At 62.7% G+C, this 26,420-nt stretch overlaps 4 protein-coding genes across 10 annotated transcripts; 3 read left to right on the forward strand and 1 right to left on the reverse strand.

Annotated features, from left to right (window-relative positions):
• Positions 1 to 70: 70 nt before the first annotated feature.
• TRIOBP (TRIO and F-actin binding protein) lies at positions 71 to 14,917 on the forward strand. Of its 7 annotated transcripts, none has more exons than XM_068665782.1 (22): positions 71 to 161; positions 763 to 913; positions 1,605 to 1,738; positions 1,949 to 2,060; positions 2,379 to 2,574; positions 2,772 to 3,141; positions 3,244 to 3,376; positions 3,567 to 4,562; positions 4,920 to 5,006; positions 8,248 to 8,304; positions 8,593 to 8,661; positions 9,039 to 9,128; positions 9,597 to 9,706; positions 10,006 to 10,573; positions 10,945 to 11,043; positions 11,803 to 11,950; positions 12,119 to 12,230; positions 12,736 to 12,895; positions 13,026 to 13,136; positions 13,387 to 13,473; positions 13,872 to 14,035; positions 14,132 to 14,917. In XM_068665782.1, exons 2-21 carry the CDS (start codon positions 800 to 802, stop codon positions 14,031 to 14,033), a joined length of 3,915 nt encoding a protein of 1,304 aa, XP_068521883.1. In that variant the 5' UTR covers positions 71 to 161; positions 763 to 799; the 3' UTR covers positions 14,034 to 14,035; positions 14,132 to 14,917. The 7 variants fall into 7 exon arrangements, with proteins under 7 accessions (XP_068521883.1, XP_068521877.1, XP_068521894.1 ...); XM_068665776.1 differs by having other exon boundaries at positions 139 to 161; positions 1,535 to 1,738; XM_068665793.1 differs by lacking the exons at positions 71 to 161; positions 763 to 913 and having other exon boundaries at positions 1,729 to 1,738; positions 2,327 to 2,574.
• A 2,856-nt stretch (positions 14,918 to 17,773) lies between these two features.
• H1-0 (H1.0 linker histone) lies at positions 17,774 to 18,732 on the forward strand. The gene has a single exon (XM_068665956.1). The coding sequence runs from the start codon at positions 17,928 to 17,930 to the stop codon at positions 18,510 to 18,512; it is 585 nt and encodes a 194-aa protein (XP_068522057.1). The 5' UTR covers positions 17,774 to 17,927; the 3' UTR covers positions 18,513 to 18,732.
• A 668-nt stretch (positions 18,733 to 19,400) lies between these two features.
• On the forward strand, positions 19,401 to 22,536 carry GCAT (glycine C-acetyltransferase). The gene is made up of 9 exons (XM_068665856.1): positions 19,401 to 19,620; positions 19,742 to 19,872; positions 20,176 to 20,277; positions 20,561 to 20,707; positions 20,867 to 21,021; positions 21,192 to 21,274; positions 21,433 to 21,604; positions 21,847 to 21,968; positions 22,210 to 22,536. The coding sequence occupies exons 1-9, from the start codon at positions 19,416 to 19,418 to the stop codon at positions 22,359 to 22,361; spliced, it is 1,269 nt and encodes a 422-aa protein (XP_068521957.1). The 5' UTR covers positions 19,401 to 19,415; the 3' UTR covers positions 22,362 to 22,536.
• On the reverse strand, positions 22,534 to 26,259 carry LOC137847636 (noggin-like). Its single transcript, XM_068665897.1, has one exon. The coding sequence runs from the start codon at positions 24,638 to 24,640 to the stop codon at positions 23,846 to 23,848; it is 795 nt and encodes a 264-aa protein (XP_068521998.1). The 5' UTR covers positions 24,641 to 26,259; the 3' UTR covers positions 22,534 to 23,845.
• Between the last annotated feature and the right edge of the window lie 161 nt (positions 26,260 to 26,420).

Raw genomic sequence — 26,420 nt, forward strand, 5'->3', positions numbered from 1 at the left:
CACGAGCCAGCCAATCAGAGAGCGGTATTCAAATAGCTGTCGGGCGGCGGCCAATGAGAGGGGAGGGGGCGTGGCCTCGCTGCCCGCAGTTCCCACGCCCGGCTTCATTCACAGGGGAGCTCGGCGGGCAGCGAGGCGCTGGGAGCTGTGGGGGAGTCGAGGTACTGGGGGCACTGGGAGCAACTGGGAGCAGCGTGTGCGGCCGCCTGGCTGCATGCACGCGTGTCAGAGTCCCTGGGGGCACAGCGTGACCCTGGCAGCAGGCCCCAAGCGCCCCATGGGGTGTGGGAGCGATGCTTTGCCCACCAGGCAGTGACACCTCGTGGGCTCCGGCCATGGGTGGCAGTCCCTGGGCAGGGGTGGGTGGCGATGCTGGGCTGGTTCCTGCTGCTTCCCTCGCGGGCGAGTGCCTAGGCTCGCGTCTGGTCAAGAAAAAGACAACTTTCTGCAAAGAAAAGAGCAGGACCTGAGCCTTGTGTCCTCGGGGACTCCCAAACCGGCCGTGTCAGCAGCCGTTTGAGGGCGCAGAGCGGTGCCCCCTGCTAAAAAAGGCCTCGGCTGGAGCACACCCTTTTATTATGTGCAATTACGCGGCTCGTGCCGATGGCCTCGCAGCTGGCTGCCCTTGGGCTCCAGCCTTGCCAGGCGAGAGCAGCAAACTGCAGCCTGCGGGTAACGTTTGCGCTTCCACGGGAGCCTGAGAGCCTTGGGGAGGGGGGAGCTGAGAGCTCTGCCCTCCCTTCCTCCTCTTCCCCTGGGCAGCCCGGCAGCCACGGCGTCCTCGTCCCCGCTATGGGTGATGCGGCGGTCGCTGGATGACGTGCCCTGTGCCGGTTTCGAGGCCAACATCTTCGCCGGGAGCCTGTGCCAGCACTGTTTGCGCGCCGCGGGGGCTCACCGGCACGCTGAGCAGGTGAGCTTCTGCTTGGCATCCGCAGCCCACCCCGCCTAAAATACGCTCCCGGCAGAGCTGTTCCCAGAATTTAGGTGGAAAGGGGTAAATCTCGTGGGATTTGGGGCTCCGGATGCCTCAGTCCTAAGCCGGTCCTTCCGCACGAGCCGCCTGGCTGCGGCAAGCTGCATCCGAGCAGGCGTTGGATGGTTTCATGTTCGCGGAGGGTTTCGTGTTGTTCGCTGCCCTCCCGGAGCGACCAGCCTGGGATCATGAAATAGTAATGAGCCTCCCGCTCCCTTTCGTGCCCTCTACCCCTGCTCGTGGGCCCTCTAAGGTTACTGCAGCCCTCTGCCTGCTCAGAGACGCCTCTGAGCGAATCCCGGCGCGGGCGAGATGCTGGAGGGAGGGCGGCGCGGGCACCCCCAGCCCTGCAGGTAACCAGAGGGGGAGACGCCGAGGTGCAGGGGCTGGGGTTTTGCAACCTTTCCTGGGGGAAATCCTCCTCTTTCGGGGCGCGGTGTCCTCTCCTGGGGCTGTCTGGGTGGCGAGGGGGGGGTACCCTGAGCCCGCATCCACGTGCGAGCCTCCGAAACCAGCCTGCTGGCGGAGGAGGTGGAAGAAGCAAGGTGTTTCCTGAAGGAGCTGTGTTTTCCTTCCTCCTCATCTTCATCACGGTGATGGTGGCACTGCATCCTCCTCTTCCCCGCAGGAGCATGCCGTGGAGGTGGCAGGGCGCAGCGGCGGCCCCGAGGCAGAGCCGGGGGGGCCCTGGGACGCCGTCCGCATCGTAGCACCCCGCTGCGAGGTGTACGTCTGCGTGGGCCGAGCCGACGGGGCGGCACGGTGAGTGCCACCAGCAGCCACCCCGCTCGAATAAAACCCCTCGGAGCACTGCGGGGAGAGGGGAGCCAAGCCACAGGAGCAGGGGGACGTCGGGTGCGACGATAGGGCTGAGCGATCCCCTCCGCACGGGTTCCTCTGGGCTGTCCCGGGTGCTGGGGGCCGTCCCCGAGCTCTGCTGACCGCCGGCTGTCCTCTCTCCCCGCTCCACAGCTGGCAGCAGGGCAGGGCACGGCCCCCGCTCAGCCCCGGAGCCGAGGGCGAGCACAGAGAAACCGGCACCGAACCCCGAGGCTGTGCCGAAGGCGGCTCCGCGCTCGCCAGGGTGAGACGGGCGTCATGGTGTGGGGTGTGCCGGTGTCCCCAGCCCCTCATCACCTTGTCACCACCTCTGCCGGGCACATTCAGGAGCTCCTTCATCCCGCAAAGCAGGCTCTGTCCCCAAATTCACTGCTGGGTTCCCCTGTGTGGGTTTTCCTGCCCCACTCCCTCCCCTGCCAGCCAATTTGGGGCTGAGCCCACCTTCTGCTCCTCTCCCAGTCCCATTTCGCCAGCAGCTCTGGGCTGTAACCCCTCTTTGCCTCCTTCCAGCCCGCAGGCTTGCTGCCCCCACTGCAGAGACCTGCCCTGTCTTGTCTCCCAGGACTGGGAAATGACCAGGCTGTGGGACAGCTCTTTGGGATCGGGCAAACGGGACGCCATGAGCCACGGGGGCCGCAAGGACGAGGCGCGGGCGCCGCAGGCAGACAGACCCAGGTGGGCTCAGCCCCTTCCCTCTGGATCCTGGGTGAGGACGGAGGCCCCGAGCTGTAGGAAAGAAATCTGCCCGCTGAAAGCAGGTACGCTCCGTTTGCCCCCGTCCTACACCCTGCTTCTGGCTTGCTCCCCGCTCGGGGGTGCCTGAAGTTGCCGGCGGGTCTCTAGATATGGCAGAGCCTGCTCCTAGGAGGTTTTTGACACGGGAATCCTAAATGTTTAAGGCCTGGAGCCTGTGAGCCGGCACCTCTTGGTGTTAACCCCCTTCTCCCCACCCCAGCCCGAGGTCCCGCCAGCCAGAAGCCCGAGGAGAGCCGGGCAAAACCCCGCACGGGGAGCTGCCGTTTCTCCCTGGATCACCCCAAACCCGACCCTCCCCGGGCTCCTTCGCCATCACCTCGCGGCCGCGGCTCCTCTCTGACCCCCGGCAGGCTCCTGGCGTCCTCCTCCCGTCCCGGGGAGCCCCACGGGCACCCCGGAGGCGCGGGCACGGAGGGGAGGCGCGGGTTGGAGCGGCAGGAGTACACGGTGCTGGCGGACCTGCCCAAACCCAAGCGCCTCGGCCGCGGGGACGCCGCCGAGCGCTGCGGCTCCCGCACCCTCAGCCCCGGCCGGGTGGAGGTGGAGAGGATATTCGGCTGCGAGCGCAGGTGAGAAAGGAGTGGGGAGGCTTCTGGGGTGTCCCCGAAAGCGATCGGGGCGTCCCAAACTGGGGATGTGCGGGGCTGGAGCCCGGCTCCTCGTGCCCGCAGGAAATCGGAGACGCTGGAGGCTTTCCAGGCGCTGGAGGAGGGCCGCGTGGAGAGGCTGGATGGGAAGACCCCGCTGCCACCCAGCAAAGGCCGCCTAGGTCGCAGGCAGTCCAGCCCCAGCCTGCCCAGGGAGGTGAGTCCTGGCTGCTTGCTCCTGCCACTATTTTTCCCCTATTTGAGAGGTTTCTCCTCGCTGCAGGCTGCCTCTGCGCGTGGGGGTGCGATGGCTGCAATGCCTCTTGTTATGACCCAACCAACCCTCGTTGGTTGTCCCTCACGAGTGTATTTTCCATCCCAAGAGGACTCTGCTCTTCATCCCATAGGGCCAGCGGCTCTCCTGGCACCCCGAGCAGCGCAGCAGAGACCCCAAAGAGCTCCGGCGCTCCCCCAGCCCGGCTCGGCTCCCGGAGAGGACCGGGACCCCCCTGCGCCCCGTGTGCCCATCATCACGGGCGGAGAGGGACTGGAGGAAGCCAAGGGACTCCTCGAGCCCCACTCGGCAGCTGGAGAGGGGCAGCAGCAGCCCGCGCTCCCCCAGCCCCAATTTCAGGTCGGAGCAGAGGGCAGGGGGGGCCGCGAGCCCTCCCCAGCGCTCGGAGAAAGACTGGAGGAGCCAAACGGAGAGGGGCCGAGCTGCCTGGCAGGCTGGCAGCGTGGGGAAAACGGCGGAGAGGAAGAGCCTGGGGGATTCCCTGCGCCCCCCGAATTTTGGGAAGGGCTCGGATAGCGTCAGGCTGGGCCGGGCAGGGCCCCCACGGTGCACGAGTCCCCTGGGGCGGACGGAGAGCGCGTGGAAAAGTCAAAAGGAGATCTCCCCAGCTGGCCCAGCACAGGGGGCAGAGAGGAGATGGGGGAACCCAGGGGAGCCTCCGCATGCCAGGGGCTCCGGGAAACAGCCCGAATGTGGCTGGCAGAGCCTGCGGGAAAAACTGCAGCCTCCCCTCCCCGGGAAGGGCACGGACGGTGAGTGGAGAGGCCGAGGGAAGCCGCTGCGCCCCACGAGCCCGACGCGCCCGCTGGAGCAGGACTGGAAGGGCCGTGGAGATGGCCAGCAAGCTCTGAAGCCAGAGAAGGACTCGAAGCTCCAGGAGAAGCCCCTGTGCCACGTAGATTTGATGCACCAGCTGGAAAAGGACTGGAGAAGCCCTGGGAGGTGTCTAGACGTGTGGCCGCGGCCGGATGACAGCTGGAGAAGGCCTGAGAGTCCAGTGCAGCAGCTGGAAGATGACTGGAAGGCGCCCGAGCGCAGCCAGGACTCAAACAACCCCGAAAAGCCTTTGGAAAGCGACTGGGGGAGCAAGAAGCTTCCTATTTACCACGTGAGTACGGCAGGGGAGTGAAAACACAGCCAGGAGCCGGAGCTGGGGGGGGGACCCTGCTGCCAGGGGTAAAACCAGCGAGCATCTCTGCCTGCAGGGAGCAGGGTGCCGACCTTATTTGCAGCTTTTCTCCCTGGCCAGGGCAGAATTGAGCTGCACACACACACACACACGTCCACACGCAGCCTTCCTGCCCCTCCAGCATCCCCTTTTCCCCAGGGTGTGAGGAGCGGCGCCGCCCTCCTGGCACTGGGGTGCTTCCTCCTGCCCCGCGCTGGGAGGGTGACATCGGGGTCTGGGGAAGCGAGGAGGGGGTAAAACCCTCTTGCTTTTACCTCTCGCCTTCTCTCCCCGCAGCCCCAGCTGGGTGGAGGCGCCTTCCCAGCACAAAGCTCCTCGGGAAGCCAGCACCAAGCCCCCAATGCCGGTGAGAGACGCAACAAGGTAGGGGGCAAAGCCTGGGACTGGGGTTGGGGGGGCTCAGCACACACCAAGTGGGCACCTTCCCTGTCACCTCCTGGGCACGGGGCTCGCTGTCACACCCCGTGGGATGGCGGGGGTCACACCCCAACCCTGTGCCCATTCCCCAGATGGGAAAACTGAGGCACGGAGCCACTTGGCGAGGCTGAGTGGGGGGCGAGCAGCGCACCTGGGCCTGACCCCCTCGCCGAGCTGCCTTCCTTCCCCTATCTCCTGCTGGCAGCGGGGCCTTTTGGGGCACAAAGGGCGCTGTGAAGCGGGGGTCCCGGTGTCACCCCAAGAGCCCCACAGCTTGTCCTTCCGTGGGGGCCCCACCGGCCTCACCCGCCCCGCCGGCTCCATTGGCTGCGCGCTGCGGGGCGGCTCCCATTGGCCCGGCTGGGTCCTCCCAGGAAGTTTCGGGTGGGAGGAAAAACTTTTTTTTTTTTTTTTCATAAAAAAAAAAAAGAGGAAAAAAAGCTCAGGCAGGCATGGTGGGGCTACGGGAACCACCCGGCCTCTGAAGCCACCCCGCCACCCTGGCTGCCAGCGCCCGTGCCCGCCGCGCCCCAGCCATGACGGTGAGTCCGGCACCGGGGGTCCCCCTGCTTCGGCTCAGGCCTCGCCGCCACCGTCTTCACCCCGTCACCCCTCTTGGGTTGCCCTCCGTCCCCTCCTGGCTGGCGATGGAGCAGCTTTAGGGGCAGCCCCCCACGCGTGGGGACAGGCGGAGGGCACCCCGGTGGGCGCGCGAGCGGCTGACGCTCGCCACGCCGGTGGCAAGGGGACGGGGAGCGACACTGGGGGGGACACCTACGGGTGGCAGGCTGGGCTGCGAACCCCTCCGGCCCCAGAGGGGTTTTGTTGAGCAGAGCCGGAGCGGTTTAGCTTTGTCTTTTGGCCTGCGGCCCTTTCCTGGCGGAGCGAGTTCCCTTTTTCTTTTTTTTTCTCGGAGGAAGCGCGCTGGCGGGGAGGCCGAGAAGCCCCCGCTGCCAGCCCCGTGGCGGGGAGGAGGTGAGAGGAAGGAGCCCTGGGCGACCTGGGGGTGCACCTCCAGAGGACACTGGTCACTCAGAGGTGACCTCCAGAGGTCCCTCCTTCCAGCCGCCGTGGGCAGGGAAGTGTTGCTCCGGGGCCTGCGGTCCCAAAAGGAGCAGGAGGCGCGGGGCTGGCGGTGGAGGCAGCGCACCTGACCGGCCACCCCCTCCCCGTCAGCTCGGGGGTTTCTGCCCTCCAGGGCTCCACCACACCGAGGCGAGGTCCTCCTGTCCTTCCCCTCCTTCAGCTTCATCTCCCTCGCTCCGTCGCCTTCTCTTCTCCTCCGTTTCTCCCCCCTGGGCTCCAGCTCCCTTGTACCACCCGGCGGCGATTCCTCCGCTCCCACCCCAGCCCCTTCCCTTCTTGGGTGTTTACATTCTTCAGATGCTTGCCGGCTGCAAGCACAACCCTGCTATCCCCTCCTCGGCTGGCTCTGCAACCTGCCGGGCTGTAACCAGGTCCCTCTGAATGTCCCCCGTGTCCCCAGCCACTCGGTGCTGTGTAGGATTCAGTCCGAGCCCTGCTCTGCTCTCTGCTCATCTCCCGAGCTCTCTGCTCCAGCAGACGAAGCTGGATTTGGTCGTGGAGAGGGGGGGATATAAATGGTTTTACACACTTTCTGCAGCCACCGGTGGCCTGTCCCGTGCTGCCAGCCCTGCTACGGCAAAAACACTGCCAGGGTGGCTGCAGAGCTGAGGCTGGCAGGGAAAAAAGGGCCCGTTCTGCCCGGTGACATTCACGTGCTCGGGGGAAGCCTGCGGCGGGGATTTGCTGGCCCTGGTAATGCGTGCGGGGCAGGAATAGGGCAGCGAGCCTTGGCAGGGGCTCTGGCAGGGCTGGCCTGATCTTTTTTGCAGTTTGTTTCCCCATTGTTACACACCAGGCTCATTATTGCAGCAATTAATGCCCTGGCGTGGTAAATCATTGATATCTGAGCCCTTGCTGACCTGCACAGAAGCCCCCCGGGAGTCCTTTCGCTCCCCCTCTCGGTCCATTTTTCTTCCACCCCTGATCCAAGCTGCCTCCTGGCGCTCAGGACGCGGAGCCCACCCTACAGCCCACCCCAAAAACACTTTCCCAGATGGAAAAAGGAGCAACCACAGCGCTGCTGCCTGCTTTCCCTGCCCCGCACACGTGCGTGCCGGGAGGGGCGGCCGCGCCGAACGCTTCGCCTCCTTTCCTTCCCTCCTGCCGCTCCCAGTCCGGAGCCAGGGCTGAAGTCACTGGATTGGAAAGGGATAACGGCGAGCAGGGTGGAGCCACAAATACAGGGAAGGAATTAATTTTCAGAGCGCTTTCCCAGGGCGGCAACCACCGACGGGGTCTGGGGGAGCGGCCGAAGGGATGCGCCCGGCCCCCTCGGTGCGCAGCCACCAGCACACTGCTCATCGCCTCCTCTCCCTGTCCTGGAAGAAGAAGAAGAGGCTCTGGGCTGAGTTATTTGCTGGTGCAGCTCCTCCCGGGGCTGCTGGAGTCGGGAGGAGGAGCGGCTGCAGCCTGTTGGGCCGAGGGCGAAGCCGGGCAGAGCGCTTGCCCTGAGTCAGCTCTCCGGCACGGCGCTGCTGCGGGGAGAGAAACTGCTTGGGATGCCGTCCCGCTGGCGCGAGGTTAGGAGCAGGCAGAGGGGGGCAAAACTTTATTTTAACAGGCACTAAGCTGGGTGAAACTCCCCTCGTCCTCATCCTCTGCGGCCGTGGGGCGAGGGAAGGCTCTGCGGGAGGAGAGGAGCCGCTCGTGTCTTTAATAAGCGGGCAGGATGTAGCTGTGGGGCACGGATGGGTGCCTGGGTTTGGGGTGAGGTGTGTCCGCTCCTTCCCTTCCTTCTCCAGCCCCGGCCTGTCCGGCGTTCCCTTCCCCTCGCCCCTGCCTCCCTCGCTTATCTCAGAGTAAATACCTCCAAGGCACCTTGTGGAAACCTCCCTGCCGCATATTTTCCTTTAATTTTTTATTTTTTTTTTCACTCTTATCTCCTGTTTCCTCTTACAGGAATGATTGCCTGCTGCTGAGAGCTAAATCCCGTCCTCCTCCGCCACTGGGTCCTAAACCCCCACGCGTTTCCTAAAAGCCTTGCGGGGCTCTTCCTGCTCCTTCTTCCCCCTCTGGGGACTCTGATCCCATCCGCTGGCACGAGGGACCTTCCGTGGCCTCCAGCACGCAGTAACCCTCTGCTTTCTCCTCTCTCCTCCAGCCAGATCTCCTCAATTTCAAGAAGGGATGGATGTCCATCCTGGACGAGCCAGGAGAGGTAAGCCCCACCTGCATCCCGCCTCTTGCCCCAGCCCTGTTGGTCGTGGTCCCCGTGCGAGCAGTGTTTTTTTCCTTCCCCTCCTGTTTCGGTCTCTCCCGCTGTGGGAAACCCCAGCTCGGAGCCGAGGGGCGCGAGGGGGAGTTGGAAGGGAACCGGAGAAGGGGGCAGAGGCTGCGAGGTCGCGGAGCAGCGCGTCCCTCCCTGTTCCTGTGCTTCCCTGGGTAACCGTCTATCCGTTTCCCTCCTGTCTTTTCCCCTCCCTCCCCCTGCCCGGCCCGCTGGCAGTGGAAGAAGCACTGGTTCGTGCTGACCGACTCGAGCCTGAGGTATTACAGGGACTCCAACGCCGAGGAGGTGAGCGCTGGCAGCGGTTCCCGAACCCTCTGTGCTTTCCTGGTCTCGTCCACGTGGTGAGGAGGGGAGAGGGACGCCACCGCTGGCCTGGCCACCTCGTGCCCACGCGAGGGAGAGTGTCCCCTCCTTGTGAAAGGAGCCAGGGGTGGCTGGCGTCTCTTTGAGACCTCATCCTGGTCCATCGTTCATCCTAAAAAGCCCTTTGGGGGGGTTGTCGTGGTGGGGAGTGAAAAGAGGGGCTGCTCTGATGCTCTCCAAATCTTCCTCCTCCCGCAGAGCAGAGGTGGCTCACGCTTTCTTTAGGGTGCAGGCAGGTGGCTGGGGCTTTTTCGGAGCCGGGCTTGCATTTATACCCCGGGGGGCGGCTGTGCTTTCAGGCCGATGACCTCGATGGCGAAATCGATCTCCGCTCCTGCACGGATGTGACGGAATTCGCGGTGCAGCGCAACTACGGCTTCCAGATCCACGTGAGTGCCCTGCAGGCACGGGGGGTTTGCCAGATGGGAACGGCTGCTCCCTTGCCATCTACACCTCTGATGCAGAGATTTGGGCTGTGCAAACCTAGTGCCAGGGTGCCAGGGTAGTCGGTGACATGCCCGGCACCCAGAGTCACCCTGTGGTGGTTCTTGTTTGCTTGTTGCTGGTTTTTCTTTTGCCTTTGCTTGGAGATGGTCTCATGAGGGGTGTGAAAGAGGCTTCCCCACAGAGAGCACGTGTCCAATATCACCCCTCCGTGCATCCCCAGGAGCCCAAGATATAGGGTGGCATCCCTAATGGGTGCAGCAGGCGAACGGAGAGGGGCTGTGGGGTTTTGTATAAAGCTCTCAGTGAGCTGACGCAGCGCGAGCAGGCGCCCAGCGGTCCTGGGAGACCACCAGGAGCTGCCCGTGCCTCTGGTGAGCAGCGCCAGAGCCTCCGTCCTGTCCCCACTGCAGACGAAGGATGCCATCTTCACGCTGTCGGCGATGACCTCGGGCATCCGGCGCAACTGGATCGAGGCGCTGAGGAAGAACGTGCGCCCCGTCAGCGCCCCGGATGTCACCAAGTAAGAGCTGCCTGGCGTCAGGTCCCCCTCCCCTTTCCATGCTGGAGTTTGGCACGGCTGGGGCTCGGGGCAGATCCTCTGCACCCCGTGGGGAGAGCCTCTCACCCACGCACGCAGCCAGAGCTGCCAAGCAGCGTGACGAAACCTCTCGGTGTGTTTTTTTTTTTGTTGTTTTTTCGCAAGGCTGGGTTGAGCAAAACCCGAGCTGTGGGTTTCGGCCGGCAGCGCGCGCACGGGGGCCGTCTGCCCGTCCCCACGCTGCGCCTCTCTTCCCTCACGTGCCACCGCTCTGCTTCCAGGCTCTCCGACTGCAACAAGGAGAACGCGCTGCGCAACTGCGTCCCGGCCAGGGGCTCGCTGCGGGCAGAGGAGCAGCAGCAGCAGCAGCGGCCGGGCTCCGAGGGGAGCACCAAAAGCAGCCCCTGGAAGGCAGACGGGCAGCGCCATGCCTTCGACTACGTGGAACTGTCCCCCTTGCAGCAGGACCCCCCCAGCCAGGGCTCCCCGCCGAGGACGAGAGGCAGCTTGAGGGGCTCGGAGCGAGCCCCCAAGCACCACGAGGATCTGGAGCGGGATCTGGCTCTCCGCTCGGAGGAGAGGCGCAGGTGGTTCGAGAGCCCCGACAGCGGGGTGCCCAACGCCGACGGGCTGGGGGGGGACTCATCCCGCAAGGCTGGGGAGCCGGATCTGCCCCCCAGCCCGCTTTCGGAGGAGCAGCGGGCTCGGCTGAACGAGGAGATAGAGAAGAAGTGGCTGGAGCTGGAACGCCTGCCCTTGAAGGACTCGCGGCGGGTGCCCCTGACCGCGCTGCTGAACCAGGGCAAGGGAAACCAAGGAGGAGACCTCAACGAGGCGCTGAGAAAGGAGGTGAGAGCATCTGTCCCCTCGGAAAGTTGGCTTCTTACAGTGCGTGCCCTGGGGCTTTGTGCCTCCCTGGCAGCAGGAGGCTCCGCAGAGGAGCCAGGCCACCCACGCCGGTGGCATGGCTTGCACCGAGCTGCCTTTTGGTGCAGTTTTGCGTTTGGTTTTTGCTGCCTCCTTTTTGAGCTTCACCTCTGAGCTCTGGGGAAGAGCAGCGTGTGTGTCTGTCGGAGCTAAGCATCCTCAAACACAAATCTGCCTCTGGAGGAGAGCGTGTCCACCTCCTCCCCTCCTTGCTGGCTTCCCCGCGCTGCTCTTTCCAGGCTGCCACCTCCTCCCTGGGCTCAGCACCTCTCTCTCTCCCCTTCCTGGCACAGGTCCAGTCACTGCGGGCGCAACTGGAGTCCTGCCGGGCCAAAAACGAGGCGACAAAACCCCAGGGGGACAGCCACGTGCCCCGGGGGTACATCTCTCAGGTGAGCCCCGAAATGGGAAATGCCACGGCCCGGGACTCGCTGCCAAGCAGGTATCGCTAATCGTTGGGTTGCCTCGGTGACCCTAATGGGGCTCGGCTGTAATCAATGGTAATTAGAGAAAGGCTGGTGTGTGTGTGGCAAGCCCTAAAAGCATTTCCCTTAGTGCCAGGGGAAGGAACTGGGGGCAGCAAGCTGGGGGATGCGAGGGCTTCTTAAAAATAATGTTCTGGCATGGTTAGGTGGCAAAAACATCCCTCCCAGGCCTTGGGGGCTGAGAGGGGAATGTCCTGCTTGGGTTTTTCTTGTAATATCAGTTATCCATGGTGCTGAGAGAGCTGTCCTGCAGCTCAGGGCCAGCGGAAAGGAAAGCAAACGGGGTGGGAAGGTCTCTGACAGCCAGGCTCTGGGGAAGAAGGGCTCTTTAACAGCGCCCAGCCAAGTCATGTGGCACTGGGAGGTGTCACTTTTGGTGTCACTTTTCCGAAGAAGAGGCTCGGTTTCCATCGATTCTGGGGTCGCTGCTTCATTTAAAAGGCAAATAGCGGGACGTGGTTCCAGCTGTTAACCTCCTCCAGCCAGAGATGTTCGATCTCTCGGTGTGTTTGGCACCAAAAGCAGCACCTCGCTTTCGGGAGGGACAAACCATCCCAGGAAGCGATCTCTGGCCCTGGGCTGGAGTAAGGTTTGCCGAGTGATACCAGCCTGGCACCTCCAAGCCCCTCACTCCTCCTGTTTTTTGTCCTTTTCCTGGCCTGGTAGGAGGCCTGCGAGCGCAGCCTGGCCGAGATGGAGTCGTCCCACCAGCAGGTGATGGAGGAGCTCCAGAGGCACCACCAGCGGGAGCTGGAGCGGCTGCGGCAGGAGAAGGAGCGGCTCCTGGCAGAGGAGGCTGCGGCCACGGCAGCGGGTAGGGGCGGCTGTTTCGGGTGGCTTTGGGAAGCGGAGGAGCAGAAGGGAAGGAGGAGGAACTGCAGAAGGAGATCCGAGTCTGTAATAGCTCGGTCAGCTCCCCGGGTTGGTTTCCCCAGATGTGCTGAGCAGGCAGAGCCTGATCCCCCGTTGTCCCTCCCTGCAGCCATCGAAGCACTGAAGAAAGCCCACCGGGAGGAGATGAACAAGGAGCTGGGCAGGACACGAAGCTTTCAGCAGTGCGGCTCCATCTCGGATGCCCTCCAGAAGCAGCACCAGTAAGAAATCTCCTCTCCTGCTCCCCTTGCTCAGGGCTGCTGCCCTCACCGAGCCCCGTGCTGGTCTTATCGCACCCATCTGAGGCTGTAGCCTCCAGTGTCTGCCTCTCCAGGGGCGGTGGGTGACAGCCAGGCTTGCTGCCATAAAACCAGCTATATGGCAGAGAGCTTTATCCCCTGCTTGGTGCCAGCAAGGCAGGATTGATCCACAGAGGCATAAGGAGGTGCCTGGCCACCCAGAACTAGCAGAGCTCTCGCTATTCCTGGCGTTTCCCCTATCAGCTCATATCTGTCTGCGTTACGCAAAGCTCCTCCGCTTCTCCTGCATGACCTGAAGCTCCCAGGAGCCCCGTCCTCGTGTTGGGAGGGTGGAGGACGAAGCCTGGAGCCGCACGGAGCAGTGTGGCAAAGCCACGACGGAGGCTTTGGGAAGAGCCCGTCCGTGGCACGGGGGCAGGTGATGCCGATGCCGAGGACAGCAATGACCCCGGCGCCTCTTTGGCAGGTTGGACGTGGACTCCCTGAAGCGGGAGCTGCAGGTGCTGTCGGAGCAGTACTCCCAGAAGTGCCTGGAGATCGGGCAGCTGACAGAGAAAGCGGAGGAGCGGGAGCAGACGCTGCAGCGCTGCCAGCAAGAGGGGAAGCAGCTCCTGCGGAAGAACCAGGCAAGACAGGGGCTTTCCCTGCCCACGGAGCATCTTCCTTCCCCTGGGGGCTGCCCCTATCTAACCTGGCTGCTAAAACCCCCCTTTTTGGGTCGTATTCTTCCACTATTTTCTCGGGGCTTGCCCGCAGGAGCTGCAGACCCGCCTCTCGGATGAGATCGGGAAGCTGCGGAGCTTCATCTCCTCGCGCTGCTCCGGGGACCGCTCCCAGAACAACGAGCGCAGCTCCTGCGAGCTGGAGGTACGGGGCTGGCAGGGTCAAACCCTGAAAGAGATTTGGGCTCGGAGGGGAACTACGGGGCGGCCGGGAGCTGTGCAGGAAGGAGGTGCGCAAGCTTCCCCTCTGTGCCTCTCCTGGGGCACCTCGCATCATTTCCCTCTTCCTTCCTCTCCCAGCGCCGCGCTTGCGCCCGCCCGGGGCAGCGGTCATCCTGCGGCTCTCTGCTTCCCCCTGCCTTGAGTCACCTCTGGCTCCTCTCTCCCCGGCCCAGGTGCTGCTCCGGGTGAAGGAGAACGAGCTGCAGTACGTGAAGAAGGAGGTGCAGTGCCTCCGGGAGGAGCTGCAGATGATGCAGAAGGTGGGTGCTGGCCTGGAGCCTCCATCCCCTGCTTGCTAGGGCTGATATTTCACCTTGATAGAAAAAATGAAATTTTATGGTGAAAACGATGAATTACCACAACAGCCTCCCCAAGGTTGTGGTGGAGTCCCCAAAACTGGAGGTTTTCAAGACGCGGTTGGACAGGGTGCTCAATAAAATCTCATCTAGGCTCTCTTTTCCCAAAAAATATTGGACCTGATGATTTTTCAAGGTCCCTTCCAAGCCAGGCTGTTAAATACTGCTATAAAATTGCTGCTGAGCTTCAGATCTTGGGCTGGTTCCTCCTCCACCTGCTGGCCTTTCTCCCACTGGCCTCGCCTCGCCACCCCAATACCGGCGCCAGGGTTTGCCGACTCTTCCCCCCCATCTCCCGGCAGGACAAGAGATTTGCCTCAGGGAAATACCAGGACGTCTACGCCGAGCTGAATCACATCAAGGTGCGCTCGGAGCGGGAGATTGAGCAGCTGAAGGAGCACCTGCGCCTGGCCATGGCGGCCCTGCAGGAGAAGGAATCTCTGGGCAACAGCGTCAGCGAGTAACGGTGAGCGCCGGGGAGCTGCCACGTCCCCCCCTTGGCTGGCAGGTTCCTACTGCTCCCCTCTATTTTTTTTTAATTTTATCTCCTCTCTCTCTCCAGGTCTGTTCTTCGTTTGTTTATCTATTCTTGTTTTTAATTTGCTCCGTTCCTCACTCGTGGGGAGGGGGAGGTTGAATCCCATCCGTTATCGCCTTGGCACGACGTTCCCCCTCCCCGGCCAGCCTCCCCTCACGCCCCTCCTGAAGCTTTCGATGAAGCCCTTCAAGCCCCTCTCGCCTGCGTATCTGAGCACGTCGTTTGGACTGGCTCCTAACATGCACCTTCTTCGGGATTTTATATGTGAAAATTATATTTTATAGAGGAATTTTTGTCTTCCCCTGGGAAGAAGGGAAAGAGGAGGGGGGAAAGTGTTTTCTGACCTGAGAAAAAAAGAGAATCTCTCCCCCCTCTCCCCAGCCCCGTTTCTCCTGGCCCTGCAGCCACCGTTGGCACTTTTTGTGCCCTCTCTTCCCCCCATCTCCGTGGCCCTACGGGGTCCTACAGCGAGGACACTGCTCCCCTGGGGAGAAGACACCCAAAGCCATAGGAGGGAGCCGACGGGGCCGCAGCTGCGCTCGCCCAGGACTTTGAAAGAGGAGACCTTGGCACGAGGCTGCGTGATCAAGCTCTCAGTGACTGTCCTTTGGTTCTGCCTTGGCAGAGCCTCAACCCCCTGGCACCTCCCTGCCCGCCCTCCCTTGGGACGGGGAGAGCCCCCCCCTGTTTTTTTTTGGGGCAGAGGAGCTGCTGCCGTGCTGTGCAGCCAGCCCCGAGGTGGGAGCTGCTGCTCTGCCGTGCCCTTCACTTCTTAACTTAATAAAATCTTTCCATTTTGCTGATGAAAAACATGTTCTGCGAGGGGAGGGCTCGGGACGAAAAGTGGAGACAATTTTTGCAGCTTCCTGCGTGATTTTGGGGCCGGCACAGAGGCTGAGGGAAGCCGAGCAAAGCAGCTATCCCCCTGTCTGTTCTGAATTTGGGTTTGGGGAGGGGGATAATCTGCATCATGACACCAGTCCAATAATTACTGAGAGAAATGATGGTGGGATGGCTCAGATCGTGCCCAAAATGCCGGCTGAAACATGGGATGAGTTTGGCACACATGGCCAGAGCTGGGAAGGCGAGAGCCTCCAGGCTGTGGATGTCCACCTTGATGTTAGGGATTTGTAGGAACCAAATTAGGAGGGCAAAAGCATTACACATTTGTTTTTAGGAATAAACACCCCTGCACATCCCCTGTGGCTGAATTCAGGCTGCATGGTCCTAACCACCCACGGGTGATGCAACTGGCCGGCCACCCCATTCCCCAGGCGCTCGCTATCTGTGTTTGTTTGGGTTTGGGGTTTTGTGTTTGTTTTTTTATTATTTTTTATTTCTTTTCCTGGCTGGGGGCTGCTGCCCGTGATAAAAGCATTGCGCCAAAATGTGTGGGCGCTGCCGATCAGCCCCGTCACCCCACGGTGCAGTGTGTGGCGGGGCGATACCGGCCCCACATCGGCCCCACAGCGCTATCGCCCGGCCGCAGGGGCACGGGAGGGCCGGGCAGCCGAAATGTCGGCGGGCTCGGCAGCCTGTAGGGCTGCTTTTCTGCATGTTTCAAGCCCCTTTGAAAAGGGGAGCGCGGGCTGAATTAAATTTCGCCGGGATGGGTTCGCTGCGTGCTCCCCCTGCTGTGCCTGGATGCTGTTAAAGAACAGCCCCGGCCCTGCGAGGTGTGGGTTGGTACCGAGGGGACTGCAGCACGTCCACAATGTGCGTGCTTTGACCATTTAAGAAGAAGTCCTGGGCTGGACGTGCAGAAATCCCGAGGGGGTTGGTCAGACGAGGCACGGGGAGGGAGGAGGAGGAGGAGGATGAAGACGTTGGGATTACTGGAAGATTCCCCTGCCAGGCTCCTAACCCGGAGGTTTGTGATAGAGGGACGTTTCCCAATCCCCAAAGCCGATTTAATGCTGGAAACGTGCAGCATCGGCCTCTGCACCATTTCCATGACACCTCCAGCTCCAGAGCTGCTCCTGCCCGTTAAGGACATGCTGGTGCACCAGCGCAGGGTGCGAGGGATGCTCTCACCATCAGGGGTGCTTCAGGGACCTTTGGGATTTTCTTGGCCAGAATTTGCCCGTGGAGGACCCCAAAGAACTGCGACCACCCCTACGACCTTCCCTTGTTTTTGTCTTGCTAAAAATTAGGGACCCGGTCGGGATGAAGGTCTGGGGTCCCCCCTGTACAGCGGAGAGGCCGCGTCCCCACCAGCTGCCGGAGGTGCGCGGGTGATGGGCTCCGATAAGACAGCCCGTTTCCAGCTGGCTCCAGCAAGGTGAAGCCTTTTGTCCTCCTCCCTGCCCAGGCGCTGTGCCGCCCTGATAACCGCCGCCTCTTTTTTGGAGGCTCCGCGGGGAAGGAGCGGGGCTGGGAGATGCTCTTGGCAACCCCCCCCCCCCCCCCCCACCGCCACCTCTCTTGTTTTCTCCGCTTGGCGGGCGAGCCCGGGTGCTGCTGGCGGTTTCGAGCTTGGATGCAAAATAAAACCAGATGGGGCCTTATCTCCCCGCGCCCGAGTGCCTACGTGCAGGCAGCCAGCAACGGCGCTCCATTTCCCGCTCAGAAAACGCAGGGTGCTTCACCCGGTCAGGGTGTCACCGAGAGGCCAGAGTCCTCTACCGGGGTCCCCTTTTTCTTTTCCCGATGCCTGCGTGTCCCGGGCTGGTGGCACGAATCCGCCCAGGTGCCATCGGTGTTGCAGGAGGGTGCTCAGCATGCGTTGGACGTGCCGAGGTGTTTCGAGCTGCAGGGTTTTGTCCCCCAGCACTAAATGTCTGCGGGCAGCCAGGTGTTTTTCAGATGGAAGGAGGAAAACATCACCTGAATCCTCCGGAAAGGTGAGGGCCACAGCCACATTTAATCTCCCAGGGACAGCTGAGTGCATCCCCAGCTGGGAAGCAATGGCTGATGAGAATTCACGTCCCTGCTCTGTCCCCCAGTAAAGGGCTGTCTGGCCCCCAAACCAGGGGACAGCCTTTAGTTTGTGACTCTGCATGAGGGATGAGATGATATCCCCAAAGCCCCTTGGTGGGGAGCAGAAGGGACAGAGGAGTGGGGACAGAGACATTGGACCACGGGGTACAGCTGCCAAACCTATTTTTGAGCCTTTTTGCATGAAAAAAGTACCCCCCAAAACCTTTGTGTGCCCTGGGGACAGCGGGTGGTGTGACAGGGAGCCATCACCCACCCCAGGGTGACACCATGGTGGCTTGGGGCAGAGGGAAGGGAGTGTCCCTCCTTGTCCATCTAGTGCCCCCCTCCTTATCCCCTGTTGTTCCTCCCCATGCTCCTCCTTGTCCCCTAAAACTCCTCTATGTGTCCTTGCCACATCCCCTCCTTGTCCCCCCCACTTTCCCCTTCAGTGTCCCCACTGCTCATTCCTCCCTGTCCCCCGATACCCCTCCCAGTGCCTTTGTCCCATCCAGCGTCCCCCCAAAGCTCTCCCTGTCCCTCCCCATCCCCTGGTGTCCACCCCAGTGTCCCTCCCTGTCCCCACAGTGTCCCTCCTTGTCCCCACACTCTCCCTCCCTGTCCCTACCACATCCCTCCCCGTCTCCCCAGTGCACCCCAGTACGCAGGGCGGGGCGGGACGCGATGGGGGAGGGACAGGGGGGACAGGCAGTCCTCCCCGCCGTCCGCACCACACCCTTAAATTCGGGGCAGCGCCGGGTGTGCCCACAGAGGCAGCAGAGGTGGCAGCACGGTGCCTCGTGTTGCCTGCAGCTCCTTCTCGTAGCCTGCCCCGGTGTCCCCGTCGCGGGTGGCCGACCCGGTCCCGGTTTCCACCACAGCAGCCCCGGGAGAAGCGCTGGCCATGACGGACAGCCCCATCCCGGCCCCGGCTCCGGCCGCCAAGCCCAAGCGGGCGAAGGCGCCTCGGAAGCCGGCGTCGCACCCCAGCTACTCGGAGATGATCGCGGCGGCCATCCGGGCCGAGAAGAGCCGCGGCGGCTCGTCCCGGCAGTCCATCCAGAAGTACGTGAAGAGCCACTACAGGGTGGGCCAGCACGCCGACCTCCAGATCAAGCTCTCCATCCGGCGCCTGCTCGCCGCCGGCGTCCTCAAGCAGACCAAAGGGGTCGGGGCCTCCGGCTCCTACCGCCTGGCCAAGGGGGACAAGGCCAAGAAGGCCCCGGCCGGGAGGAAGAAGAAGAAGAAGGCTGCCCGAAGGTCCACGTCGCCCAAGAAGGGGGCGAGGCCCAGGAAAGCCAGGTCGCCGGCCAAGAAGCCCAAAGCCGCCGCCAGGAAAGCCAGGAAGAAGTCGAGGGCCAGCCCCAAGAAAGCCAAGAAGCCAAAGACTGTTAAGGCCAAGTCGCTGAAGGCATCCAAGGTGAAGAAGGCAAAGCGGTCCAAACCCAGAGCCAAATCCGGTGCCCGAAAATCGCCCAAAAAGAAGTGAGAAGTCTGGAGGCCTCTGTCCAGACTCTCCCCGTTGGTTTCTGTAAATAGCTTTTGCCTTTATTTTTACCTCTTACTATCGCCTTTTTTTTTTTTTTTTCTGTGTAACAAATCGATCTATTTCTGTCTGGAAACAGCTAAAATAAGGCAATTAACGAAAGAAAGAAAGAAAAAAAAAAAAAAAGGAACATCTTCAGCATGAAGAGTTCCCCTTTTTAAGAGCTGTTGGTCTGGGTTTTTATTTCGCCTCGGAAGCGCGGGTGGCCCCGGGTGTCTGCTGGGGCCGGGCAGGATTTGGGTTCCTGTGGGTCTGGGGGGGTTGTGGTGGGCAGGCGGAGGTCTCGGAGGGAGGGAGGGAGGAGAAGAGAGCCGCAGCCCTTCCAGGAGGACGAGGAAGATGGGTTCCCCGTTCCCTTCCTGCCCCACGTCCCCACCAGCCCGCCACCCGGCGGGTGAGGGCTGGAGATAACGGCGCAGACGGGTGGTGGCGGGGACCTTTGGGGTGTGGGGATGGGCACGGCCCCGCTGCCACCAGGGCTTTGGCACGGGACCAGGGCCGGCCTGGCCCCATAGCGTCCCTCCCTGTGGGGCTGGCAGCGAGCCCACGGGACGGCCTGAGAGGCGCGGGTAGGATCTGCCCAAGTGATCCCAAATCATACAGGGGATGATCTGAAGGAAAGGGGGTCCCTTTTTCCCTTCTCTTCCCTTTTTCCCTTTTCTTCCCTTTTTCCCTTCCCTTCCCTTCCCTTCCCTTCCCTTCCCTTCCCTTCCCTTCCCTTCCCTTCCCTTCCCTTCCCTTCCCTTCCCTTTTTTTTTTCCCTTTTTTCCCTTCCCCTCCCTCCCTTCCCTCCCCCCGGTGCCATTGGCCGTGCTCGCACCGCCCCCAGCGGCTCGGGGCTCGGGGATGTGGCTCCGGGTGGCGGCGGCGGCGGCGGCGGGGGCCGGGACCGGGGGGTCCCGGGCGGCTTCGGGGGCGGCGGCGGCGCAGCTCCGGCGGCGGCTGGAGGGGGAGCTGGAGGGGATCCGGGGAGCCGGCACCTGGAAGAGCGAGAGGGTCATCGCCTCCCCGCAGGGCCCCCACCTCCGCCTGGCTGGAGGGGGAGACTCCGGTGAGTGCAGGAGGGTCCCCCCATGGGGTCACCAATGGGGTCACCGATAGGGTCCCCGATGGGGTCACCAATGGGGTCACCGCTGGGGACCCGGTGGTGGCTGCAAGGTGTGCCCCCACAGGGATCCTCAATTTCTGTGCCAACAACTACCTGGGGCTGTCGAGCCACCCGCAGGTGATCCGCGCCGCCGTGCGAGCCCTCGAGGAGTTCGGTGCCGGCCTCAGCTCCGTGCGCTTCATCTGCGGCACGCAGGTAAAAAAAAATCCTAAACTTGAACCATCTCGGTCAAACCTACCCCGATTTATCCCCCTCAGAGAAACGCAGAGAAAACCCATAGCTGCTGCCTCGTGGCTGGGCGGCTGGAGTCTCCCTGCTGGGTTTTTGGCATCCAAACCGATCGTTTTAGGGTTTTAGGGCCCATTAGCTTCTCCCCCCTACACACCTCTCCTGGATAAAACACATTTATTTATGACTGCACCCATCAGCAGCAGGCAAGCGAGAACTCGCGCTGCCCTAAGCGGTGATGCTTGCTTTTTTTTTTTTCTTTCTGCCCAGAGCATACACAAGGAGCTGGAGGAGAAGATCGCGCGCTTCCACCAGAGGGAGGACGCCATCCTCTACGCCAGCTGCTTCGACGCAAACGCCGGCATCTTTGAGGTTTGTCGTGCCTGGCAAAGAGGAGGGGAGAGGCTGCAGAGGCTCCCTGGTGGAGAGCCCAGAGCTGGTGCCCTTGAACTGGGAGGTGTGGGCCGTGCGGAGCTGTTTACTCAGCCCTCAGAAAGCCAGGGGATAAGGGAGCTGGGCAGGAAAGTGGAAAATTTAGCAGCGCCAGGAGAGACGTGGCAGCTGCACCGGGTCCTCCGCACCGGGACGGGCTGCCCGATTGGGGTGAGGTGGTGCCCTGCAGCAGGGGCTGACCCTGTACGTTTGGCACGGACAGGCTCTGCTCACCCCGGAGGACGCGGTGCTGTCCGACGAGCTGAACCATGCCTCCATCATCGATGGCATCCGCCTGTGCAAGGCGAACAAATACCGCTACAAGCACATGGACATGCAGGACCTGGAGGCCAAGCTGCAGGACGCGCAGGTACGGGGCTGCGCTCCCACCCCAAAGCCCCCACGTGTCCGGGCAGGACCCAGCCCTGAACGATTCGGCTTTTTCCCGTGCCGTGGGCATCTCTTTTTGCTGTTTGGCGTGGATAAATCAGGTGGGGAAGCAGCAGCGTGCCACTCTTCCCTCCCGCAGAAACACCGCCTGCGGCTGGTGGCCACCGATGGTGCCTTCTCCATGGACGGTGACATCGCGCCCCTGCGGGAGATCTGCCAGCTGGCCCAGAAGTACGACGCCCTGGTCTTCATCGACGAATGCCATGCCACAGGGTTCCTGGGGCCCAACGGCCGGTAAGGGGGCGTTTCACCCTCCTGGAAGGCCCCCTTGGGTCTTGGGGGTTCGGTGTCACTGCCTTGCCACCTGCCCGGTGGTGCTTCGTTTCCCTCGAGGTGCCAGGTGTAGAGCAGATCCCCTGGTAGGCGCTGGCACGGGTCCTAACGTGACGTTCCTTTTTCTGCAGGGGTACTGATGAGCTCCTGGGAGTGATGGACAAGGTCACCATCATCAACTCCACCCTGGGAAAAGCTCTTGGAGGAGCTGCAGGTGAAGGCATTCCCTTGCCCGTGCCCTGAAGTGCTCCACGGCATCGCTTTGACGTTGCCTTCATCTGTCCAAAACCAACAAAACGTGTGCTCGCGTTTGGGACCCTGCCACAGCACCGAGGGGTGCCTCACCCATTCCCCTTTCCCTTTCCTCCGCAGGTGGCTACACGACGGGCCCCAAACCCCTCATCGACCTGCTCCGCCAGCGCTCCCGGCCCTACCTCTTCTCCAACAGCCTGCCCCCCGCCGTGGTGGGCTGCGCCTCCAAGGCCCTGGACCTGCTCATGGAGAGCAACGCCATCGCCCAGTCCATGGCTGCCAAGACCCAGCGGTGAGGGGCCTTGTCTCCACTCCTCTCCCGTCCCCGGTGGGGTGGGAGCACGGGAAGGGGCTTGTTAGGAGCTTTAGGGACTTGTTGGGTGTGCTTCACCCTCTGCTGACACCTTGCCGGAGGTCCTCAGGGGGAGGAGATGTGAGCCAGAATCACCCCCAGGGCTCCCCGGGAAAGCACGGCAGCGGTCCCCAAGGACAGGGGTGACAAGCTTTGAGTCCTCCTCTCGTTCTCCTCACCAGCTTCAGAAGCAAGATGACGGCAGCCGGCTTCACCATCTCCGGGAAGGACCATCCCATCTGTCCCGTCATGCTCGGGGACGCCCGGCTGGCTGCGGTGATGGCTGAGGACATGCTGAGCAGGGGTGAGCGGGGCAGGGAGCTCTGGTTGCAGGCGCGTTTCTCGATGGAATCGATGCCTGGTGGTGCCACCACCACCATCATCCCTCCTCCAGAGAGATTCCTGCATGAAATCTGCTCATTTTGCACCCTCCAGCTGCAGATATCCTCTTGGTCCTTCCTCGAGGGGAGGGGATTTTCCATGAGTCCGTCAGAGCTCGGAAGCAGGTCCCCCTTGAAATCCAGCTCTCCGTGCTTCCTCCCCAGGTATTTACGTCATTGGCTTCAGCTACCCCGTGGTCCCCAAGGGGAAAGCCCGCATCCGGGTCCAGATTTCGGCTGTGCACAGCGACGAGGACATCGACCGCTGCGTGGAGGCCTTCACCGAGGTGGGACGGAAACACGGAGCGCTGCCTTGAGGGGCCACCAGCGGCGTCTTTCCCTCGGTGCCTTTCCTGCCCGTGACCGAAACAAGTGCCTGTGCCGGGGTGGGGAGGCTTGAGCACCGTGCTGCTGGACGCAGGACCTGAAGGCTCTGGCTGTTGCGGTGTGCTGGCAGCAGCCCCTGTGGCATTAAAGGTTTCCTGCAGTGCAGTGGGTAGATGTCTGGCTCTTGCTTTCTCATCCGGGAGCTGCGGTTTCCCAGGGTGTGCATCAAGCCCCTGGCAACCCGTGCCACCAGCAGCCAGTTTGGGAAAAGAAAGAGGGCAGAGGCTGGCCCCAGCACCAGCTGCTCCTCGCTCCCAGGCTTGCTTGGTGCCTGAGATCAGCCCTACAACTTTACCCTCCCCGCAGGGCTCCCACCCCAGCCCCGGGAGCTGCAAGCCCAGGAGATGGGCAAGAGGGCATGCATCCGAGCAGGTGACAGAAACCTGTAATTTCCCTCCATCAAGTGCAATTTTCACGTGGCAGAGAACACGCAGCAGGCTGGCATCTCTGCATTTGTTCCTCCGAGCCCTGCCGAGGTGGTGATTTAGCACTCGAGCAGGCACACGCCGGGTCCTGGGTATCACAGGCTGGCTTTGTTCGAATTGCCTCTGCTCCAACCGTGTGTCGTGCAGCCTCCCTCCCGTGTCCTTGCACGCACACGTTCTCTCCCCATCCTCCTCATCTCTGGACACCCTAAACTCTCCCCTCCGTCCCCGCTGCCTCTCCCAGCCGCTCCAAGGCTGCGGTCTGCACGGCGCCGGGAGCTGCAGCGCCGGGGAGGCAGGCGACTCAGGCCACAGCGCCCACGACTGAATAACGCAGCCGCTGCCGGCCGCAGGAGGTGCAAGAACGTTTCGTTCCCAGGCGAGTCCTCCAGCTCTTTATTTTCTTCAAGGCTTCCCGGCGGAGGTCTGATCCGCGGCTGGTCATGGCTCTTAGCCCAGAAAGCAGAGGGCTTTTTGCTCGTTAGGACGCAGAGGCAGGAGGTGCTGCCTTTCCAGGCTGTAGTTCCCAGCCTGACCCATCCCAGGTGGCCCACCCCAGACGCTGGTGCCACCCCATCCCTGTAGGCAATGTGGGGTAGGTGTGGGTTCACCTCTCTCTCCTGTTGTGCATTAAGCTACCGGAGCTCCCCATCCCATTAAATTCCCCTACAAACAAGGACACTTCCAGCCCTGGCTTCCTGCCTCCCTCACTTCCACCCACCCTCATGAACAGCCCTCACCGTGCTGTCACACCTCAGTCCCAAACCTGCCCCTCTTCCAGCCCTTCTCCACATCACAGTGTCCCCCTTCAAGCTCAACCCACATTCCCTCACATCTTCCCTGCACCCCAGCCCCGCTCCCACCACCCTCAGTCCCCCGTGCATGAGGATGCCACGGACTAACCCTCCCCACATCCTTTGCCCCAGATAAACACCCGGGGGGCGTCCCGCTTGGCTTCTGGCATTTTATTTCTCCCTCTTCCCAGCCCTTCAGCGGCAGGAGCACTTGCAGGCGACCACCACGGGGTAGGGGATCTGGCGCCAGGCGCAATGCGGGGGGCCAGGAGGTCGGGGGGCCCAGCAGTGCCAGGCCAACAGCTTGAGCTGGGTGAGCTGGGCAGGACGACAGGCCATACCGGGGGGCCAGGAGCAGCCGGAGGGCTCGGGCTGGCAGGCGGTGTGGCGCACCCAGCGGGGCCAGAAGACGGGCCCCAGGTCTACCCAGGAGGAGGCAAGGCGGCAAGCGGCCCGCTCCACCAGCCACTGCCTCAAGCGCCGTGCCACGGCGGCGGCCAGCTCGGGGGGCAGCCCGGGCACGGGGGGCAGCAGGGTGGGCAGCTCCAGCCCCTCAGCCTCACGCCACAGCTTGCGGCGGTACCGCCCGGCGCCCTCCGCCAGCTCCCGGCTCTGGCTCTCCAGGTCCTCGGTGGTGGTGGCGGTGCCGTTGTGACCCGCCGGCTCCTCGGCCGACATCCAGAAGGGGTCGAAGGCTGAGCCCAGCAGCCGGCGAAGCCGCCCGGGCCGTAGATGGCGGGGTTTGGGAGCGTAGCGGTAGTCCTCGGGGGAGAGCGAGAGGCTGTAGGGCCGCACCGGGGCCGAGGGGCGGCCGCGCAGCAGGCGGGCAGCGGGGTCAGCGGTGCCGGGTGGCGGTGGCAGGTCTCGAGGGTCCTCCGGTGGCGGCGGCGGTGGTGCCAGGCCCGAGGCAGCCGGCGGCGGCAGCGGCAGCAGGCAGAGGAGGAGGAGGAAGAGGAGGAGGAGGAGGAGGCAGCGGCAGGGGCCCTGCATGGCGAGCGGCGCTGCGGGCTGTGGCTGCGTCCCCCCTGGTTATCGCCGCGTCCCGAGCGTGGCCTTCCCCTTTTCCCTGGTTGTGGGTGCTGATACCCAGCCGCCCGCCTGCCTGCCCGGGGACACCCTGATCCCTCCAGACATCGGGGGGGGGAACGGGGGCCTCCCACCAGGCTGAGGTGCTGTGGGTGGGGGTGAACGTGGGCAGGGGCAGCGGGACCCTCGCCTCTTCGGTGCAGGATGGCTGCATGGGTCACGGTTGCTTCTTGTCACATCAGCCCGAGCACACGCTGTCCTGCGGGGTGATAAGGGAGCTGGAGGTCTGGTGGGGCCGGCCCTGCACTGCTTGTCCTCCCTCCCCTGGGAGAGAAATTCTGGTGAGAGGTCAGAAAACAAAAGCCTGTTTGCCCTCCGTCTCCGGCTCTGGTGCTGGGTGTGATTTGCTCTGGTCTGCGCTACGAGTCCTTTTTGCCATGCTGCTCGCAATTAACAGCAGCTCGAAATAGCAACTAATTGCTCGTGCTCCAGAGGTTTTAGCCCCATAGACCGAGCAGGAGGTAAGGGTCAGGTGTGGTGGGACATCCACGTTCCCTGGAGGTGTTGGGAAGCACCTCCCGATCACACAGCGGTGCCGGGGCTGTGGGACCCTGTCCTGCCTCTCCCAGCAAGGAGCAGCACCCTCGTTCTCCGCCGTCCCCTCCTTGTGGGAGCTGCTGAAGCCACAGGAAGGCTGGGCAGAGAGGAGTTAACTCCAAACCCAACGACAGGGAGAGGGGAAAAAAAAAAATAAATACAGAGAGAGATCAATGGATCAGCAGCAAGAGCAGAGGGAGGGAAAAGGGGGAGACAGAGAGAGAGAGAGAGCGTGCGAGGAGCTCCAGGAGGAGAGAGACGAGCGCGGGAGTGAGGAGGAGAGGAGAGCGGAGCTGGTGGCTGGCGGGGAGCGCCGGAGCACCGGGCAGGGGTGACGGCACTGCTCAAACTGTCCTTGTCCCACGTGGATGAAGGGCTGCCTCCTCCTCGCCACCGCTGCCCAGGCTCTTCTGGAGGTTTCCCCTGAGCAAGCAGAGAAGCTGAAGGCCCCTCCTCGCAAAGGTGAGTGCCAGCTTCACAAGCCTCGGGGCTCCCCGGGTAGGGGTGAGCGTGTGCCCACGGCTCCCTGCAAGCCTAAATGCGAGGTGTGGGCCCAGAGGGACACAGCGGGCTTCTGCTCGAGCAGGAAGGTCCCACAGGGCCGGGATGGAGGAGCTGGGCAGCCACCAGTAGGACAGAGGGGAGCTGAGAGCCAGGGATGAGCTGCCAGCACAGCACAGAGGGGGATGTGAAGGAGAAGCAGCATGAGAAAGATGGGGGAGCACGGGGTGAAAGAGCTCGCGCGACCCAAAAGGAGTTAATTGCATGTCAACAGTTGCTAGATAACGGTGGCTTTCCTTCTTGGTTGCTGCTCAGCCAAGGACAATTTGTTCTAATGATGGAACAATCAGGCGAAGGCTCGTTAGGAGAGCGGGTGTTTGCGCTCCCCGCCTGAGCACGGTGTTACTCAGGGCTGGAGGAAGTTTGGCAGCAAATGTCAGCACCTGGCTCCTCGAGCTCCGGGATAAATCACTCCTGTGTGATGACTATTTGGTTGTGTTTTGAGGTCTCCCCCCCATTCCTCTCCCACATCACAAGATAGGACCCGGCAGCCAAATTTCCTTTGCCTGCACCTTCTGTCGGGTCAGCAATACCCCACACCCACGGATCAAATGCGTCCCACCTGTGCTTTTCAGAGACCTGTTGA

The sequence above is a fragment of the Anas acuta genome, chromosome 1, assembly GCF_963932015.1.
Source record: "Anas acuta chromosome 1, bAnaAcu1.1, whole genome shotgun sequence".
Lineage (NCBI taxonomy): Eukaryota > Metazoa > Chordata > Aves > Anseriformes > Anatidae > Anas > Anas acuta.

Excerpts from the sequence above, each read along its gene's own strand:
- TRIOBP (XM_068665776.1), top strand. The coding sequence starts at position 816 with ATGACGTGCCCTGTGCCGGTTTCGAGGCCAACATCTTCGCCGGGAGCC. Across the intron at positions 9,129-9,596 it reads ACTACGGCTTCCAGATCCAC|ACGAAGGATGCCATCTTCAC; the intron begins GTGAGTGCCCTG and ends TCCCCACTGCAG. Across the intron at positions 12,896-13,025 it reads AGCTCCTGCGGAAGAACCAG|GAGCTGCAGACCCGCCTCTC; the intron begins GCAAGACAGGGG and ends GCTTGCCCGCAG.
- H1-0 (XM_068665956.1), top strand. The coding sequence starts at position 17,928 with ATGACGGACAGCCCCATCCCGGCCCCGGCTCCGGCCGCCAAGCCCAAG.
- GCAT (XM_068665856.1), top strand. The coding sequence starts at position 19,416 with ATGTGGCTCCGGGTGGCGGCGGCGGCGGCGGCGGGGGCCGGGACCGGG. Across the intron at positions 20,278-20,560 it reads CAAACGCCGGCATCTTTGAG|GCTCTGCTCACCCCGGAGGA; the intron begins GTTTGTCGTGCC and ends TGGCACGGACAG. Across the intron at positions 21,605-21,846 it reads ATGGCTGCCAAGACCCAGCG|CTTCAGAAGCAAGATGACGG; the intron begins GTGAGGGGCCTT and ends TCTCCTCACCAG.
- LOC137847636 (XM_068665897.1), bottom strand. The coding sequence starts at position 24,640 with ATGCAGGGCCCCTGCCGCTGCCTCCTCCTCCTCCTCCTCTTCCTCCTC.